Here is a 13,812-nt window from a genome sequence, read left to right as displayed (position 1 = left end):
GTATCCATAACATCAGAGTGCAAGGTAAAGTAGCTGGTGCTGATGTAGAAGCTGCAGCAAGTTATCCCAAAGATCTAGCTAAGAGAATTAATGAAGGTGGCTCCACAAAACAACAGATTTTCCACATAGACAAAACAGCTTTCTTTTGGAAGAAGATGCCGTCTAGGACTTTTATAGCTAGAGAGAAGTCAATGCCTGCCTTCCAGGCTTCAAAGGACTGGCAACTCTCTTGTTAGGGGCTGATGACTAAGCTGAAGCCAGTGCTCATTTACCATTCTTAAAACCCTAGGACCCCTAGGAATTATGCTAAATCTACTCTGCCTGTGCTCTACAACTGGAACAACAGAGCCTGAATGACAGCACATCTGTTTACTGCATAGTTTACTAAATATACGTTTCAAGCCCACCTGTGGAGACCAGTGCTCAGAAAAAAAGATTCTTTCAAAATATGACTGCTCATTGAGAACGCAGCGGGTCACCCAAGAGCTCTGATGGAGATGTGCCACCACGAGATTGTTGTTGTCATGTTGTTTTTATGTCTGCCAACACAGCATCCGTTCTGTAGCCCATGGACCAAGGTAATCATTTTGACATCCAAGTCTTATTATTTAAGAAATACACTTCATGCAAGTATAGTTGCCATAGACAGTGATTCCTCTGGTGGATCTGGGCAAAGTAAATTGAAAATCTTCTGGAAAGGATTCACCATCCTAGATGCCGTGAAGAACCTGCATGATTCATAGAAATAGGTGAAAATATTAACATGAACAGGAGGTTAGAAATTGATTCCAGCCTTGGTGGATGAGTTTGAGAGAGTTAAGTAAGTGTAGGTGTGGTGGAAGTAGCAAGAGAGCTAAAACAAGAAGTGGAGCCTGAAGATGTGACCAAATTGCTGCAATCTCCTGATCAGTCTTAAAGGGATGAGGAGTTGCTTTTCATGGATGAGCAAAGACAGTGGTATCTTGAGATGGAATCTCCTCTTGGTGAAGATGCTGAAGATTGTTGAAATGACAGCAAAGGATTCAGAATATATTACATAAACTTAGTTGGCTAAAGCAGTGGCAGGGTTGAGAGGACCGACTTCAGTTTTGGAAGAAATTCTACTGTGGGTAACATGCTATCAAACAGCATCGCACGCTACCGAAAAAATCGTTCATGAAAGGAAGAGTCAGTTGATTTGGCAAACTTCATTGTTGACTTGTTTCAAGAAATTGCCATAGCCATCCTCACTTTTAGCCGCCACCGCCCTGATCAGTCAGTAGCCATCAACAATGAGGCAAGAGCCTCCACCAGCAAAAAGATTACGACTTGCTGAAAGATCTGATGATGGTTAGCACTTTGTAGCAATATAGTATTCTTTTTTTTTTTAATTTTTTTAACGTTTATTTATTATTGAGAGACACAGAGCGTGAGCAGGGGAGGGGTAGAGAGAGGGGGAGACATAGAATCTGAGGTAGGCTCCAGGCTCTGAGCTATCAGCACAGAGCCCGACGTGGGGCTCAAACTCACAAACTGCGAGATCATGACATGAGCCGAAGTCGGTTGCTTAACCAACTGAGCCACCCAGGGGCCCCAGTATTCTTAAAATTAAGGTATATACGTTATTTTTTTTTTAAGCCACAATGCTATTACATGCTTAACAGACTATAGTATAGTGTAAACATAACTTTATGTACTCTTAGAAACCAAAAATCAATTTAACTCACATTGCTGAGAAATTCTCCCTATTGTGGTGATCTGGAACCAAACCCACAATATTTCCAAGATATGCCTGTATTTAAAACTGCTTTTGGTTTCCTGTTAATTGCCTTTTGATGAAGTTCAGTCATTTAAGTACCCTTATCTTCTGGTAAGAGTTTGTGAGTATATAAGTGTGTGGACCAAGAGGGTAAGGGGGATGTTGGAAACATGGCAGGTAAAAAAGGAAGTGGGGAAAAGAGTAAAACTTGAAAATAAATATAAAATTATTTAAATCCATGTAGTGATATTAAAGACATATTAGACAAAATCAGAGATATTAAAAGGACATACTAACCACCAGTCTAACATAGGATGTTTTTTAAAAAATATGCTTAAGGCATTTTCACTGTTTGCTTTAATAACATATATTGCTAGTTGTTAATCTTTGTGTTTCATGTTGCATTGCCCAGTTCTTGTTTGGGATTTTATAAAGCTGGGAAACAGCTGGCTACTGCTTTTTGTGGTTGAACACTTGATATTTATATTTCCCTTTGTTTAGTCTCTTCTGTGGGAAACATATGCTTAATTTCTTTGTTCTTTTTCCTATTTATCAGTGTTTTTAGGGATAGTTTTAAAATAAAGCATATATAGTTTTAATTTTTATTACAGAACATGTACAAAGTAGAGAAAAGTTAAATCCACACATACCTATCATCCAGTGTAAAGTTAGCAATATTCTGTAGTTTGTGTTTTTATATAAAATAAAACCTATTTTATTCAGAGAAATTCAATAATATTCTCTTGTTTTCTCTTAGGTGGTGCTTTGTAAATTTCACTCAGTATTTCTGTCTCAGAAAGGGCAGGTTTATACCTGTGGTCATGGTCCTGGAGGACGTTTAGGCCATGGAGATGAACAGACATGCTTGGTAATTGAAATGTCATTACTCATTTTAGGTAACTTCAGTAAAATTTCCATAAACTGGAAGCTTCTGTTAACTAAAAAAAAACATTATTTTTAACCTACTGTAAGCAGAGAGTTATATACCAATTGATAATATAGTTAAAAAAATCAGTTTCCCGGTATATATCATGTTCAAATTATAGGATTTTGATATGCACAATTCTAAAGCATCATAGAAAAATTATATTTTGCTTATAGCAAATACTTAGATGAGAGTGTATAAATAAGCTTTAAAATAATTCCATAGTTGAGATTTTAAAAGCCAGACTAATTGTAAAATGCTTTTCTTAAAGTAGTTGGATATGTTTTTTTTTTAACTTCTCATCAGAGTATTTGTGGTCTAAAAGTTGAGCCCTTATTCTCATTGTATAATCACAAAATTGACTCTCAAGCTACTAAAACTTAGTGCTAATTAGAAGAAAACCTGCTAATCATTACATTCAATAAAATTGCCTCAGTAGGTATTTTTAAGGTAACTTTTTTTGAAGGGATTACTGGTATATTTGTCATCTATTACAGGGTGCTTTACAAAGAATAGAGAGGTATGACAACAGCTTCCATTTTTTGAGGGTTTATATGTTCTAGGCATCAGTCATACTTTTCATGCAGTATTATTACCTTAACTTAAGCCTGACAGCAGTCCTGTGAGATTATAGGCATTATCATCTTCATTTATGTTGTGTCAGAGACTTTTTTTTTATACTTAAAAACTCATTTACTCCTTACACCTGTATTTTCCTGTATTTTTATTTATTTTTTCAGTACTTGAATACTTTGGCTGAAGAGCTGCCTTTATTTATACCAAACAAATTTGCACTGGGTGTATGATAAGGGCTCAAAAATCATTTGTTGGACTGAATTATTTTATTGAAATGTCTTGCTGGGATTTTGTATTTTACTCATAAGCCAATGTCCATATCCTATTAAACTCACCTGTCCCTTGCTGAATTGTAGGGTTTACCTATGATAGATACAGCCATTTATCAGTGTTGTCATTTTGGATACAGTATCACCAGATTCTATTTGCATTTTTGTATAAATGACTAATATATTATACTAAGCTAATTTTACTTTGTAGATCCCTAGGCTTGTGGAAGGACTGAGTGGTCATAATTGTTCCCAGGTGGCAGCTGCAAAGGATCATACTGTTGTACTGACTGAAGATGGATGTGTTTATACATTTGGACTAAATATTTTTCATCAATTAGGAATTATTCCTCCACCTTCCAGTTGTAATGTACCCAGACAGGTAAACTTCTTTTTTTTAAAACAACAAGATGACTGTTATAAAACCTGTGTGGATAAAAAGATGGAAGATATTGATATGCAACTTATTTTACTTATATTCCATGGTATATACTTTATTTTTCACAGGAGTCATTAAGCATAGTATAAATTAGCATTTGTTTGGAGTAAGAAAGAAGGCACTTGGGAAATTAGGCCCCAAACTGCCTTTGATTCAGCTTTTTTTTTTAATTTTTCTTAATGTTTATTTTTTTTTGAGAGGGAGACAGAATGTGAGCAGGGGAGGGGCAGAGAGATTGGAGACACAGAATCCAAAGCAGGCTCCAGGCCCTGAGCTGTCAGTAGAGAGCCGGATGCGGGGCTGGGACCTGTGAAGCACGAGATCATGACCTGAGCTAAAGTCAGATGCTCGACTGAGCCACCCAGATGCCGCTCATCTTTTTAAGTATTCACAAACAGAGGGGGATCCACATTTTTGGGGTTTGAAACAAATAATTTTGAGGGTGTCCTTAAGAAAAGACATGAAATTTATAAATGCAAAATGGGCTATCCAAATGAGTTACCCAGAAGCCTGAGCTTATTGGGCTCATGGAAAATATGCCTCTGCACAGAAATCCTACCTGGCAAGATTATTTGCGGGGACATACGTTCAAAAGCCACTGTTATTTGTTCTAATTTCCAGCTCCCATTTGCACAGCCACCACTGCTCAATTTCACAGACCTAGTTCACAGAACTAGGAGTGGTGCTCTAAATTAATATATTATTAGAATCATCACTTAATAACAAACGTGTTTTCAGCTCATAAAGTTTTGTATTTCAGAGGTTAAATTTCTTTACTGGTTTAATCCTCTGGATTTAAATTTTTTAGGTATATGGGGTGCCTTGGTGGCTCAGTTGGTTAAGCATCTGACTTGATTTTGGCTCAGGTCATGATATCACTGTTTGTGGATTTGAGCCCCACATCAGGCTCCATGCTGTGCACAGCCTGCTTGGGATTCTCTCTCTGCCCCTCCCCCTCACGCACGTGTGGCACTCTCTCAAAATGAATGCATAAACTTAAAAACTAAAATTATTAGATATACATTTTTTATTTAGTAAATTATTAAATCTAATGCTTTTCCATTGTGGATGAATACTGGATCAAAAGGAAGTATTACTCAGGAATAGAGGTACTCTCCAATCTGTGGTACTTTTTGGTTGGAAGATCCATTTTCTATAGTGTGGAATTTGTGGATATTTAATCATTTTGTAGATTTCTTTAGAAATGGTAGATTTTATTTCTGTTTTTATTCTCATTGTGTGGCTGTCTTGGAGCTTTGGACATACCCAGTATTCTCAACTGGGGTTATTTTTGCATCTCCAGGAGCCATTTGGCAATGTGCAGAGACATTTTTAGTTGTTGCACTGTGGGTAGGGGTGGGAGTGGTGCTACTGACATCTAGTACGTAGAGTCCAGGGACACTGCTAAACCTGTAATTTACAAGATAGTCCCCTACAACAAAGAATCATCAGGCTGAAAATGTCAGTAGAGCTGCACTGAATATGTCAAATTTTTTTCTTTTTTTTTTTTCATTTTCTTCATTTTCCTTTTTTTTTTTAATCGGGTAAGTGTACTGTTTAATTCCCATCAGCTCTTTCACCCATCTCCCCACCCACCCACCACCTCTCTGGTGACTTTCAGTTCTTTATAGTTAAAAACCTCTTTCTTGACTTCTGTCTTTTTCTCCTTTGCTCATTTTTTTTCTTAAATTCCACATGTGAATGAGATCATATGGTATTTGTCATTCTCTAATTTTGCTCAGCATTATTCTCTGTAGCTCTGTGTTGTTGCAAATGGAAAGATTTCTTTCTTTTTTTTTTTTTTTTTTGTGGCTGAATAATCATCTATTGATGGATGCTTGGGCTGCTTCCATAATTTGATTATTGTAAATAATGCTGCAATAAACATGGGTGTACATGTATTCCTTTAAATTTTGAGTAAATACCCAGTAGTGTGATTCTTGGATCATAGGGTAGTTCTATTTGTAATATTTTGAGGAAACTCCATACTGTTTTCCACAGTGGCTGCCCCAGTTTGTATTCACACCAGTGCAAGAGGGTTTGTTCCCCTTTCTCCACATCTTTGCCAACAATTGTTTGTGTTTTTGTTTTTAGCCATTCTTCCAGGTGTGAGGTGATATCTCATTGTAGTGTTGATGTATTTCCCTGATGATGAGCATCTTTTTATGTGTCTGTGGCCATCTGTATGTCTTCTTTGGAGAAATGTCTGTTCATGTCTTCTGCCCATTTTGAGTGGATCATTTGTTTTTTGGGAATTGAATTGTGTCAATTCTTTATATATTTTAGATACTAACCCTTTATCAGATATGTCATTTGCAAGTATCTTCTCGCATTCAGTAGGTTCCCTTTTGGTTTTGTTGATTGTTTCCTTTGCTGTGCAGAAACTTATTTTAATATAGTCTCAGTAGTTCATTTCTGCTTTTATTCCTCTTGCCTCAGGAGACATATCTAGAGAAAAGTTGCTATGGCCAGTTTCAGAGAGATTACTGCTTGTATTCTCTTCAAGGATCTTTATGGCTTCAGGTCTCACATTTAGGTCTTTTATCCATTTTTGAGTTTATTTTTGTTTATGGTGTGAGAAAGTCATCCAGTTTCATTCTTTGGCATGGAGCTGTCTATTTTTCCCAGCACCATTTTTTGAAGAGACTGTCTTTTTCCCATTGTTTTTTCATTCCTACTTAATCAAAGATTAATTGACCATATAATTGTGGATTTATTTCTGGGTTTTCTGTTTTGTTCCATTGATACATGAGTATTTTTATGCTAATACCATGCGGTTTTAATAATTACTACTTTGTAATATAACTTGAAATCTGGAATTGTGATACCTTCAGTTTTGTGTTTCTTTTTCAGGATTGCTTTGGCTATTCCTGGGATGCAAGGGTGGTTCAGTATTTGCACAGCAACTAGTGTGATATGTTATATCAATAAGTCATCTGGTTAAAACTGTCAGTTGTGCCATTGAGAGACCCTGAATGTGCCAATATTTGCACAACAATCAGTATGATATGTTATGTCAATAAGTCATCTGGCTAAAAATGTCAGTAGTGCCATTGAAAGACCCTAAATGTGTCAAATTTAAAAGTACATTTTCTGATGAAATGAAAATGCCTGTTTTGCATATTGCTTGTTGATAGTTTGAATGATTTGGTTTGTGTACCATGCCAATTTTTTATATGTTAAAATTGCTGACTTAAAATGGCTATATCAAAATGTCTTGTGTTCTGAGAACAGTTGGAGTCTCAGTGTTAGTGCTGAGATCTGTTAGTGAATTCTGTCATTAGAACGAGGGGGTACTGATGGTGAGTATGCCATATATTGATACCTTCATCAACTGGATCTTGTAAAAATTGTACTAGTTCATAGATACATAGTAAACTGCTGTCTTGTCTTTTTGAATAGATGCAGGCAAAATATCTGAAAGGAAGGACAGTCATTGGAGTAGCAGCAGGCAGGTTTCATACAGTGCTATGGACTAGAGAAGCTGTTTACACTATGGGACTAAATGGTGGACAACTGGGTAAGAAATCTTGATGACAATGTCTGAAAAAAAAATTGAATTCTTAAAGTGGATATTTTGTGATTTATTTGTGCAAATTTTTAGGTTATTTGCCAGATCCCAATGGAGAAAAGTATGTAACTGCTCCTCGTCAGGTCTCTGCCCTTCATCATAAGGATATCACTTTGTCTTTGGTTGCTGCAAGTGATGGGGCCACAGTCTGTGTTACCACGAGGGGAGATATTTACTTACTTACAGACTATCAGTGCAAGAAGATGGCTTCTAAGTAAGTGTATTTCTGTAAAGAAATCTCACTTTAATAATAACTCAACTCTTCCAGCAAAACTCTGATTATCAGCTTTATGCTATATGATCTGAAGTGTCGGATTGAGAAAGTGGATTGGAGAAAATTTAAATCTGAAAGGAAAGGGTTTTTGCATTTGATGACCTTAGTCTTTTGACAAGCATCCAGGGAATGTATGTAGTAGATGTTCTCTGTAGGGACACCTGGGTGGCTCAATCGGTTAAGCGTCTGACTTCGGCTCAGGTCATGATCTCATGGTTCGTGGGTTGAAGCCCCATGTCCAGCTCTGTGCTGATAGCTCAGAGCCTGGAGCCTGTTTCAGATTCTGTGTCTCTTTCTCTCTCTCTGCACCTCTCCTGCTCACACTCTTTCTCTGTCTCAAAAATAAACAAACATTAAAAAATTAAAATTCTCTGTAAATTATAAAGCAGTATTTCTGAATTATGTTTAACATATGGTTAAGGGTGACCTATAAATTTCATTTTTTTAATGCTTCAGGTACACAAAACTAGATTAATCATAATTCTTGGTTTGTGACACAATCATCATTGGTTCATGTGTACCCCTTTTTTTTTTTGTTATGCACTTCTTTATTTAAAAAAAAATAGTTAATCATATACCATGGATTCAGTCCATGTATTTATAACTAAGTGGTATATTTTTTATCTTTATATTTGTGTAGCCTGTTGTTACTGAAAGTAAGTCTAGTAGAATGCAGTTAATTTAGCAGCAGTTGGTTGGTTCATCAAAAAGCCAGGTAAAGCAGGGAATCCTAGAACTAAGGTGTAAGTATCACTAGGTCCACCAGTTGGAGTTCCCTCCCTATCTTTCATGCATAAGCCATACCCAGAAGGTGTCATCTCTGATTTCATCTTGAACAGTGTAAGGAGCAAGTGATTAAAACAATTGTGAGATAAATTAATATGGTAAGAGTCCTTTACTTTTCATACATTTTCAATCTTATATAGTCGATTAATCCATTTCTGGTTTGACGGCAGCTTTTTGCTTTACATATTTCATGCGTCATTCCAAAGTATTCAACTTTCAGAAAAAAACATTCTTCTAAGAGTAATATTTTATTGGCTTATATGTTATCTTACTCAATAATTACAGTAATAAATACAAGTAGAGAAATACATCTTGGAACAAATAAGATGAAATTCAACTACCTGGAAGAGTATAGCTCAATTAGCGAAAGCAATAGTGTGCAGGATTTCTAAAGATTAGCCATCTAACTTTTAAATAAGCAATCAGGCATTTAATTTGAAATGCAACAAAATGTGCTTTTGCTATTGTAAATGAGATGGTACTTCATAAACAGATTCCATCCATGAAATTAGCTTATGAGCAGAGAATGTCAACCATCAGTTTGCCACAATTTAGCTTCTATGTGTAACAATTGGAAGGGTATTAATTGTAGGTCATATTTCAGTTTTAGAAACATGAAAGTGTGAACATAAATGTTTCTTGGAACTGACTAGCTTTTTTTCTGATCATGAGGTAGTTTTTTTTGGATATTAGATTTTGTTATTGATTAATAACATTAAATTGTGTAAATATGTTATAGCCAAGTTTCTAACTAAGAAAATTCTTTTGTTACAAATTGTTCCAACATAGTAATTTTGAAAAGTAAAAAATAAAAAATCTTAATGCAAGCAAAATATCTGAAAGGGAGTACAATGACTGGACTAGCAGTAGGTTTCACACAATGCTGTGGGCATATCACGTGCAGATATAATGGAATGGCTAGTGGATGTGTTATTAAATTAGTAATGATTTTCCTGGTAGCTGTAGCTATTTAGGGTTGTCCATATTTGAAATTAAGAATTTGTTTCATTTTGAATTTAGTTTTTCATTTCTGTTAAATTGCAAATATACTTAGGAGCTTTTAGTTTTATCAGTTACTTAAAATAGAGTGAACGTGTGCATTAGCAAGTGGGGCTTTAAGTGTCAAATGTGTGTATATGTGTGGGTAGAGGCATTTGGGAGGGAAGGACTTGCTATAAAAAAGAAATGGCCATTATGTAGGGGAAACTTACGGAAAGAAGGGACTAAGGATACCAAAGTCCAAATCATCTTCCTTTACCTTTCACAATAATCACCCTAGATTATTGTTTGAATAGTAATTTCTTTAAAATCGAGCATGTGTATTTTAGAGAACATATTAATGTAGAATTTTTTTTTCACCTAGGCAACTAAACTTGAAAAAAGTTCTTGTTTCTGGGGGGCGTATGGAATACAAGGTTGATCCTGAAAATTTGAAGGAAAATGGAGGTCAGAAAATCTGCATTCTTGCAATGGATGGAGCTGGAAGGGTGAGTGTATATTTATGCAAAAATGTAGTAATTTTGTTCTCAGTTGATAGCTGTAGAGGATCTGATAATGCGAACATGAATTACCATGATAATGACTTCTATTGACTTTATTTCTCCCTTTTTGACATCTAGTACTAATTAATATGGAGCTGGTACTTCGGGGAAAGTTTGAGGACATTAACAAAGCTGCCCTGTGAAACATTAGTTAAAACTGTAGCTCCAGATTTCATTTACTGCGCTTAAAATGGAAATACGGGATTTTGATGGATTATTTGATATGTATACTGAGTACTGATAAAGATATCAAGTTGAATAGATATGATATATGTAACTACTCTTTAAAAAAAGTAATAGCTAAACAGGTAGTAATAAAAATTTGGTGCATAATTAGAAAGTTTTCCCCCTATTTAGTGTTTTTTGTTTTTTTTTTTTAAGTTTATTTGAGAGAGAGTGAGCAGGGGAGGGGCAGAGAGAGAAGGGGGGAGAGAGAGAATTCCAAGCAGGCTCCATACCATCAGTGCAGAGCCTGATGTTGGGCTCGAACTCACAAACCGTGAGATCATAACCTGAGCTGAAACCAAGAGTCAGACACTTAACCGACTGAGTTGCCTAGTTGCCCTTCTCCAGATTTAGTTTTATTTTTTATTTATTTTTTTTTATATTTATTTTATTTTATTATTTTTTTTTTATATTTATTTTATTTTATTTATTTATTTTTTTAATATATGAAATTTACTGTCAAATTGGTTTCCATACAACACCCAGTGCTCATCCCAAAAGGTGCCCTCCTCAATACCCATCACCCACCCTGCCCTCCCTCCCACCCCCCATCAACCCTCAGTTTGTTCTCAGTTTTTAACAGTCTCTAATGCTTTGGCTCTCTCCCACTCTAACCTCTTTTTTTTTTTTTTTTTTTTCCTTCCCCTCCCCCATGGGTTTCTGTTATGTTTCTCAGGATCCACATAAGAGTGAAACCATATGGTATCTGTCTTTCTCTGTATGGCTTATTTCACTTAGCATCACACTCTCCAGTTCCATCCATGTTGCTACAAAAGGCCATATTTCATTTTTTCTCATTGCCACGTAGTATTCCATTGTGTATATAAACCACAATTTCTTTATCCATTCATCAGTTGATGGACATTTAGGCTCTTTCCATAATTTGGCTATTGTTGAGAGTGCCGCTATAAACATTGGGGTACAGGTGCCCCTATGCATCAGTACTCCTGTATCCCTTGGATAAATTCCTAGCAGTGCTATTGCTGGGTCATAGGGTAGGTCTACAGATTTAGTTTTAAACAAATATACACGTATGTATATTTTCAGAGGCTGTAACTGTCATATATAAAAGATAATGTATTTCTAGATCACTATATGATGACTCTCTAATCTCTCTCCATTTAAGTAGAGTTCTAATTTTAGTTCCCTGTTCAAATATGTCAGTACATTTCTCTAATGAAATTGTTAAATTAAAAGTATACATTAGTAACATAAAGAATTTTACACTGTGGCTAGAAAAACACAGATTGCTTTTTGTTAATGAAGTAGAAACATACAATGAGAATATTTTCTGAGGTTTACATAGTGCTATAAAATTTGACATTTTTGAAATTGAAGAATTAATCATAAAGCTCCACCTACTGGTACTGAACAGATATAAACCTATAGTTGATCATTTTAACATAGGGAAGTATATTAGAATTAGAGTTCTAATTTGTACTAATGGAAGCAGAGGCATGGGATTACACAAAATAGTACAAAAAACATTTGACTCTAGGATATGTTTCATTTATATTAATATGGATCTAGTTTATACCTCTGGATTTTTACTTTCTGCAAAATTAGAATCTTACTATGAAAACCAAGCTCTGAAGGAATCAATCAGTATAGTCTTTTTTATGTAAATTTGAGTGACCTTGGCAGATAACCATTTTTAGTTTTTTTAATTATGAGGGGATTGAACTTCTAAAACTAAGCAGTATTAATTTTTCAAATGAGATCTTTCTTGGAATGCAAATATATAAAGCAGACAAGAGTTGCTGCTCTGGATAAAGCTGGATTGTGAAACTCAGCACCCCACCTCTCATTATTTTCTCCATCCCTGAGCATCAGCGTCTAAGCCATTTCTCAGGAACACTAAGATTTGCAGAACCACTTGGAAGCCATAACTGTATTATGAGTTTTCTATCTCTAAGATTTTGTTTTAGTTTTATAATTGGGTTATTCATACATCTTTTTTTTGAGAGTTAAAGTTTGGGTTTTCATAGGGTGATTTTCATTCTTGCAAATAGATGGTACTGCACAAGTCTGATATCTCAGATTTAGCTTTCATAATTTTTTCTTTATCATTGTAGCAAATCTGTTTGCCAAAAACAAGTAATACTGAAGATTGCTTCTTCTTAAGAGGAGTGTCTTTGAAATATTTTTAATGCTTCGTATTTGTTTGATATACTTTTTTCTGAAAGACACAGTTCTTTAAAAATAGATTTTTATAGTATCTTTTTTCCATAGAAGAATGAACATTGAAACATTAATTAGAACTTTTATTTTATAGATACTCTTTCCTGATTTCAGTTTTTGGTTGTTCAAATGCTGTATGGGAATATATTTATATTCCAATGTAATTTGGTTTTAGGTATTTTGCTGGAGATCAGTCAGCAGTTCCCTGAAGCAGTGTCGATGGGCCTATCCACGCCAGGTGTTCATTTCTGATATTGCTTTAAATAGAAAAGACATTTTATTTGTCACACAGGATGGAGAAGGATTTAAAGGGAAGTGGTTTGAAGAAAAAAGAAAGAATTCTGAAAAGAAAGGTCAGTTCATATACGTGAGTAGCACATAAAGTACCTTTCAGTTAACTTTTTAATTTTGCAAGTATTTATCATTAGGTTTGACAAGTATTATTAGGTTTTACCCTTAGGTCTCCTCTTTTGATTGTGGTTTGTGTGTGTGCAGGTAAGCAGAGTGAATTCAGTCCACTTAAATCGAGTTTTCAACCTTTCATCTGTCTCAGTAGATCTTGAGGTCACGGCTCCTTCCTATCAGTAATAGAAGATCACTACTGTTAATAGAACATAACACTGTTGCTAGCCTTGGCTCAAGGGGTCGGGAAGTGTAAAGTTTAAAAAAAAAAAAAAAAAAAAACAGCTTCCCAGATGCTTTTTTTTTTTTCTTTTTTTAAAAAATTTTTAATGTTTGTTTATTTTTGAGAGAGAGCAAGAGACAAAACATTAGTTGAGGAGGGGCAGAGAGAGGGAGACACAGAATCCGAAGCAGGCTCCAGGCTCTGAGCAGTCAGCACAGAGCCCAATGTGGGGCTCCAACCCACGAACCGCGAGACCATGACCTGAGTTAAAGTCAGATGCTTAACCGACAGAGCCACCCAGGTGCCCCTCAGATGCATTTGAACCATCTTCCAAGCTCCATTTTTACTCTTCCTCCCTACGTTGAGAATTGAGTGGCTTGTACTTTTGTTTTTACATGTATATATACAGTTAAAGTTTTTAAACAGTACATTTCATAACTTAAGGGAAAATTATGGGAAGAATAAAGTTTTCATATTTATTGAGAATTTTAAAAAGAAAAGGTAGTTGTATTAAACAGCTGCTAGATAGAGATGTTTTATTTCATTCCTTGATGAATATAAAGGATAGCTTTAAGATGCCACCATTGAAAATAGAAGCTTTTCATTATATAGTTCATTCTTAATTTTTTCTGATTATAAATTTATAAATGTTTGGATTACTT

At 35.3% G+C, this 13,812-nt stretch overlaps 1 protein-coding gene across 4 annotated transcripts in view; it reads left to right on the top strand.

Moving 5' to 3' along the window:
• Nucleotides 1-13,812, top strand: part of IBTK (inhibitor of Bruton tyrosine kinase) — a 91,163-nt gene that overhangs the window by 21,162 nt on the left and 56,189 nt on the right. For all 4 annotated transcript variants that reach the window (XM_060616030.3, XM_060616028.3, XM_060616029.3 and 1 more), the window contains exons 5-10: nt 2,496-2,606; nt 3,720-3,890; nt 7,350-7,467; nt 7,552-7,732; nt 9,942-10,065; nt 12,701-12,878. In XM_060616030.3, the coding sequence (XP_060472013.1) occupies nt 2,496-2,606; nt 3,720-3,890; nt 7,350-7,467; nt 7,552-7,732; nt 9,942-10,065; nt 12,701-12,878 (883 nt within the window). The remainder of the gene's footprint in view (nt 1-2,495; nt 2,607-3,719; nt 3,891-7,349; nt 7,468-7,551; nt 7,733-9,941; nt 10,066-12,700; nt 12,879-13,812) is intronic.

The sequence above is a fragment of the Panthera onca genome, chromosome B2 (genome assembly GCF_046562875.1).
Source record: "Panthera onca isolate mPanOnc1 chromosome B2, mPanOnc1 haplotype 2, whole genome shotgun sequence".
NCBI classification, from domain to species: domain Eukaryota; kingdom Metazoa; phylum Chordata; class Mammalia; order Carnivora; family Felidae; genus Panthera; species Panthera onca.
This window is presented reverse-complemented; position numbering and strand designations above follow the sequence as displayed.